We start from the raw sequence: 6,890 nt of genomic DNA, 5'->3' as shown, positions 1-6,890 counted from the left end.
CAGGTTAAAAGTTGAATTTTCACCTTAACCAATGCGATACCATCCCTTTAAAGCCATCGCTTATTAAACTCTGTAGAGCGAGAGCATTTTTACACATAATCATATTTCTAGGAAAGTATAGTCATTGTCCCCATACGTTCTAAAAACTTTCAATGTGATTCCAGTGTAAAACGTTTCAAGGGAGTCAATGAAAATACTCACAGTATATTTACATTCTTCTATCAAGACTATGTTACACATGTATAGTTTAACCCACTGGGTTTTTATTAAGGACTCCTGATCATTAGAATTGAAAATGTAGGATTAATTTTGGAAATTTAATAAGTATGTACCTTTGAAAATCTAAAACATTAACCAATGATTGCGGGACCCATAAAATGGTAAAGTTAATCACGCTTGTTGTGCCGACGAGAAGCAATATTTCATTGGCTCTGGCTGATTCTTCTATGTTCTTCTATATCGAATGTCATCATTAGGGCCGGCGCAGTGTTTTCAAAAGTGTGGGGGCCCACTTCCGGGTTTCATGAGCTAACAAGCAAACAAACAAACAAACAAACAAAAAAAGCCCTCAGCTCATCTCTCCCCGTCCCCGTCCACTTCCGGGTTTCTTCAGCTGACAAGCAAAAAAAAAAAAGTCCTCAGCTCATCTCTCCCCATCATCCACTTCCGGGTTTCTTCAGCTAACAAGCAAAAAAAGAAAAAAGAAAAAAAGGTCCTCAGCTCATTCTCTCCCCTCCCATTTTAGTGCCACTTACGTACTTCCGGTTTGAAAAAAGTTTGGGGCCCAAAGTGATGCCAACTTTCTATTCCTTTTTATGGTGCACAAAAAGTGTGGGGGCCCGAGCCCCCACGGAACCCACGGCTGCGCCGCCCCTGATCATTAGGACGTCTTTACAGTCAAGATGAACATCATTCTGATAAATTGTCAGGTTGCATGATCACATTCACTGTAAGGTCAAGCATACTGTAACATCAAGGAGACAATGATAACTAGGTTTCCTATAGTGGCATTTGATAGTATTTTTCTCTTGCTAATTATCGGTCAATCAGAGAGGCAAAAGGCCGTTCATTTTCTTGTTTCCCCTCAACGTTTTTGTCAGTCCTTCCCAGAAAAGCATTTGCTGGTATCTTTCTTCCGTCCATTGGAAGTAGGGTTTATTCTTGCTGAGAAACAGTCGTACCAGATAGGGCAGCTGGTTGTCTGGAATGTCCTCTCGAAAAACCATGACGACGTTTTCTAGTTGGACGTCGTTCATGTGCGCCAGAGCCAACTGGAGCGTCATCAAGTAGTTGGCATCGTTGACGGACTCCTTGCTGATGATCACAAGGTTCTTAAAGCTGTTCTCAATGACCCGATCGATGGCGTCATAGCGCGTCCCTCCCAGAGGCAAATCGTCGTCACCGCACACGATCCTGTTGCGAAGGAAGTCTGGAAGATGTTCCTGGACATCTACCAGAAACTCTCCAAGTACCCACGCTTCGTCTTCATCGGGGAAGATGATATTAAGGTCGTAACGGTAATCCTGATGTTCGCGCGCGTCCTCCAACTCATAGTATCCAATGATAAGAAGCCTTAAATGAAAGCACTTGTAATTCAGCCACGATCTCTTTCGCCAAGCCAGAACTGATCCAGTAATGAACAATAAGATCAGCGCACTTGCAAAAATGTACAGAGCTAGGTTTGGCCCACAAACCTCATCAGGGTCAAATTCTAATATTGCTTTCCCTACAAATTGTGGGATAGATTGCGGTGAGCAAACAGTTGTGTGGGGGTTTTCCAATGTCAGATTGCCACTTCTAAGGAAGCTTCTAAACCAGGAAAGGTTGCAAGTGCACAAAAGGTGATTCTGAGATATATCTAAATATTTCATTGGAAGAAACATGTTTTCATCTATGCCAGTAAAAACGTTTTTATTTAATGAGACCAAGTATAATTTTTTGTTTTGGCTAAATAAGTTTTTGTTAATGTTTCCACTTAACTTATTTGTACCCAAATGCAAATAACGCAATGAAGTTAAATGCTGAAAGTGATCAAGAGTGACAGAAAGGATATTGTTCTTATCAAGGAATAACCTCTCTAGAGACGATAAATTGGCGAATAACTGCTTCGGCAAACTAGAAATTTCACATTTTGTGAGATGTAATTCTCGCAAGTGGAAGAGGCCATCAAATGTATTGGGAAACAGATTGCCTAGTGGGTTTCTTTCTAAGAGAAGTATTTCAAGTTGAGACAATGTAGCAAGCACTGGAGCACTATTTACTACCAGCTTTTCTCCGACGATGTTGGCATAGCGCAACTCTAGTTTGCGTAGAGACGTCAGCCCGTCAAATGACCTGCTTCCTAACCCAAAGCTGTTATGGGATAAGTCGAGGTATGACAACCGATTAAGATATTTAAAGGGGACGGCTAATTCTTCGAGGAATTCCAGATTTTTTAAGTCCAAGATTTCTAGATTGTCCAAGCCGGTAAAACCGCTATAGGAGATCATGCGAATCGGGTTTAAATTGAGAATGAGATATGTCAAATTGGATAGACAAGAAAAGGGACCGGATGCCAGAGCAAATATACGATTGCCTGACATGTCTAATGTTTCCAGGGACTTAACCCGAAAAAAACTCGTTGGAATCTCTGTAATCTGATTTGCTGATAAATCTAGGAAGGTTAGATGTTGGAGTTTTGCTGAAAGATGAAAGTCTAAGCGTGAAATCTTGTTGTCAGACAATACCAGCTTCTGCAGATTTGGTACATATTGCAGCACTTGTTCCGCGATAGTCGTCAGAATATTTCTAGCCAGGTCTAGCATTTCCAGAGACCATAGACCCTCAAATGTGCGATTTTGCAGACTTCTTATCCTACATGACCGAAGGCGTAATGACCTTAACAGATCCAAACCTTGAAACACTGCTTCTGGTAAGGACGATATTTCGGTCATTGACAGATTCAAACTTTTCAGGGGTGGGACGTGTAAAGTGGAATTCGTCATGTTACATTGGAAGCCCAGGATTTGGACAACCTTACTATGCGCTAGGCTCAGATGTTCTAGAGAATCCATACCTAGAAATGAATTGAGTTTCAAGTGTACTAGCTTATTTCCATCAAGGTCCAGCCCTCTGACATGCTTCAAACGCCGAAATGCGCCATACGGAATACACGTGATGTTGTTTTTAGATAGTTTTAGTAGGGTAATGTTCGCCATTGCTAACGGTGTAAAATCACCTGAATTGATTCGTGTGATGTTATTCTGTGTGAAGTATAACTTGTTGATCCTTGTAAGAAGACATCCATTGAAGCGAAATTGGCTCCTACAGGTCCTATCAAAGTTCACGTTCGGCGACGAGAGAAGTTTGTTGAGTGATGTAAGGGGAATTGCCGGGAAATCATTATTCGCGAGATCAATGAAAAAGAGGTTATGATTCATTGAAAAGGTGTCTGCATCCAGGTCGATCAGATGATTGTAACCAAGGAATAGTTCTTCCAGGTATTGAAGTGGATAAAAGGCTCCCTTCGTGATATGCTTCAGCGGGTTTCTCGACAGTTGTAGTCTCCTAACTGCGGGCACATCAACGAATGACTTATTGGAGAGAATTTCAAATTTGTTCAGAGTGAGGTCTAGAAGCGTTATGTCGGGAGGTAGATAAGACGGAACTTCCTGAAGGCGGCGATTGCCACACCTGGCCACAAACTTTGGACCCTCGTGGAAGATCTTGCAGGGATAACTGGATAATTGACTTAAAGACTCTCCTGTCAATTTGTGGGGTTCTTCTTGACGGGCAATCGCAGGGCTACAGAGCAAGGGGTGCAGACTGACCAGGACTCCCAACAAACTGAAGGAAATCATGACGAATGTTTGTCGACCGAGTCCTCTGCGGCTTTTTGATATCATTTTAAATTCTTTGATACGTGACAGCAAAGATGGTAATGAACCATTCAAGTCTTCTCTCATTCTTCCCTCCGTTGCTGTATATACCTGAAATATGCAAAACGGAAACTTAATGTGCAAAGTGATGTGCATCAGAAAAAACAGCACTCTGGCGTCGCTCATTATAGACCTCCTTATACAATATAGCAAACAAATTTGCAGTATGCCAATTAAAATCAATATGTAACAGAAAATCATTGTATTTGTTTAGAATTTCGATACCATAATCTGAAATGAACGGACCGTTAAATGAGAATGTCATAGCAGAATCTGTTGAATGACATTTTCCTTCAGCTGTCAGCTGATATTTTGCTTTATAAATATACATAATTTAATCAAAGGGGAAATGCAGTCAATATATAGATCTGTCTGATAAAGGAGAGTAAAGTCTTACGAGTGGAGCGGTAAACATGAATTTGACTGAAGTCGGATGAAAAATAAGGAAGTTATGACATTTCAAAGTTTTGCAAATTTTTCAAAAATAGTTCTTGTACAGTGGATAGGAATATGCAAAACTTGCAAAGAATACCAGTGAGCTAACCATGTCATATAACCTCACAATTTTCCATTGATCGTGTACGAAAAAAAAAAATGAGAATTTAATGTTTCTTGAAGTATGAACGTGATGTTATTCCTGGTTGAATAAAATCAGAATAGTGATCAGTTGGATATATCAGGATTTAAGCCTAGGGCATCATGGCGTTTGAATGAAAAAATGAAAAAAATGAAAAATGACATTTTAAAATTTTATGTACAAACTATGTGCAAGATATGACTAAAATATTATGTGGAAATGTATGTCGAACTGAATTTTACAGACATTTCAAAAGATTGATTAGTGCTATTAGTTGAATGAAACACTTTCATAAACCTACTCGTGTAGATCTAAATCAGAGAATGTTTAGTCATACGTTTTCAGTAAAAAGTAATTACAGATGAATAATAATGGAAAAAAACAAACAGATACAAATTAATGCGAGAGGAAAGAATTTGTGTCAAAATTTAAAACAGCATTTAGACTTTTATAACATCTAACTTATTCAACCTTTACGTTTGATGCTTAGTATCAAAACATAAAAAAATGAGAGAAGTAGAGCAGTAGACACACACACACACACACACACACACACACACACACATGAACAGGTATGAAAGTTAAAGAGTCCAAAGAATTAGCAACTTGTTGGAAAAAAAAAAGTCGTGTGATCTAGGCGCTGAGCAGTACTCCATTCATGCCATTCGGTTTGTACAAAAATATACACCAGATTCAATTTTCCCCAAAGAATTACTTTCCTCAGACCGGTTCTTCGTATGATTAGAGTAATACGTTATATTTGCGTATTTTCCTCAGTGGATAATATCTGGCTGTAAACCATTATAGTATTTATCTATCCCGGCAAAAATCTGTGTCACAAGAAACCCATTGAGTAAGATATTTTTTCTCGGCATTTACTGTGGAATTAATTTACCAGCAACAAGAAATTCCTACCTTCTGGTCTCTCGCTGAATGCAGAATGTCGAAGGGGCCATTCTTTTTGCTGCTGGCTTCTAAGGTATGAGTGCTGTAAATGTTGGACTCTGGTGACATTGCTTTTAGTCATGTCGTTCATCTTTGTAAATCTATTCAGGATGGAATTAACGACAGCCCATTAACTCTGCCAGAACAAGCTCCTATCGACATGTCATTGATATGCTTTACTTTCACAATGGCTCGGGGGAAATTGAATCCTTCGTCATTGTTCGTGGGACTATAATCCCCAATTAGATCTGACAATCACTGTGGTTTAAATTATTGAAGGTAATATGTGGTACATACCATATTCGATTGCTGCAGTGTCATAAAAGCAAGAAAATGTAAGCTGAGACAAAAAGTCGCAAGTTTCTATGTGCATAGAAACACAACATTGAATACAGGTCTATGTGCAGTGTTTCCGCTATGTATAATGGATAATAAATGTGCTTATGCGTTCAATCAACTTTACATCAATTACCCCAGTCTTATCGATACACTCTATATTGTCCCATCTGTATATGTATATAGGCCCATGTATGCACGTTCACACACACACACACACACACACACACACACACACACACACACACACACACACACACACAAACACGTACAGAAACACAGGCAAACACACGCATATATATATATATATTTCATTTTTTTTTCATTTCATTTCAATTTATTTTCATATTTCTCACATATATCACAATATAAAATAAATTGATACGAAATCTATACAGAACATAATTCAAAATAGAACTTCACCGGAATGTTCAAAAGTTTGTCTTGGTATACACAAGGTCTGTATACATGCGAGTTATAATATAATGCGAAAAAAATATGATGGGGCCTGCGTAAAAGCAAGCTTGTATAGAGCCGCAGGTCCCGTGGTAAAATCAGATTAGGGGAAGCATAAGTACAGATATTTTTAGACCATACTATAATTGGGGGATCCGATTAAAACGAACAAGATCAAATCAAATGTTGCTATATAAAATACAGAATAAAACACTGAAAGGTCACATGTTGCAACTATAACCTACTACAAGTAAGGACATTGAGAGAACAACGACTGAGATTGTAAGGATTTAAGTGGGTGTGGAGGTATAGATGATGACGTAACAATTGGCATAAATACATAAATGGAAGGTGGGCTAAAAGAATTTTGTCGTGAATATAAAATATACACACAAGGACAATGGAGCTCAGGTGTCAAATTCCAGCGGGGTCCTAAACCATGCAGGCCGTGTGACCATGGTAACAGACAGCTGCCACGCGCAAGAATTCCAACAATCGAGTGTAACAATAAAAACTTAGAGAGCGCAACAGGCAGACTGATCGAAGAATAATAATGTACATGGTTAGGATCCCGTCGGACTACTACTAGAAGATAAATGAGATAGACAAGGGAGGAAATACTGAGCAACAAGTACTATACAATATGCATGCCGTAGCTG

General features: G+C 39.1%; 1 protein-coding gene across 1 annotated transcript; it reads right to left on the bottom strand.

The window, feature by feature from the left end:
* Nucleotides 1-1,046: 1,046 nt before the first annotated feature.
* LOC139721379 (toll-like receptor 13) lies at nt 1,047-5,508 on the bottom strand. The gene is made up of 2 exons (XM_071632692.1): nt 5,410-5,508; nt 1,047-1,547 (listed from the first exon to the last, which is right to left on the bottom strand). Exons 1-2 carry the CDS (start codon nt 5,506-5,508, stop codon nt 1,047-1,049), a joined length of 600 nt encoding a protein of 199 aa, XP_071488793.1.
* Nucleotides 5,509-6,890: the final 1,382 nt, after the last annotated feature.

The sequence above is a fragment of the Diadema antillarum genome, unplaced genomic scaffold, assembly GCF_040938485.1.
Source record: "Diadema antillarum isolate AM-2024a unplaced genomic scaffold, OU_Dant_1.0 scf00000142, whole genome shotgun sequence".
NCBI lineage: Eukaryota > Metazoa > Echinodermata > Echinoidea > Diadematoida > Diadematidae > Diadema > Diadema antillarum.
Note: the sequence above shows the minus strand (reverse complement) of the source record. Positions and strands in the feature narration are given on the sequence as shown.

Coding starts and splice junctions, on each gene's coding strand:
- LOC139721379 (XM_071632692.1), bottom strand. CDS start 5,508: ATGTCACCAGAGTCCAACATTTACAGCACTCATACCTTAGAAGCCAGC. Junction 1,548..5,409: donor ATTCAGCGAGAGACCAGAAG/GTAGGAATTTCT, acceptor GGATACTATGAG/TTGGAGGACGCGCGCGAACA.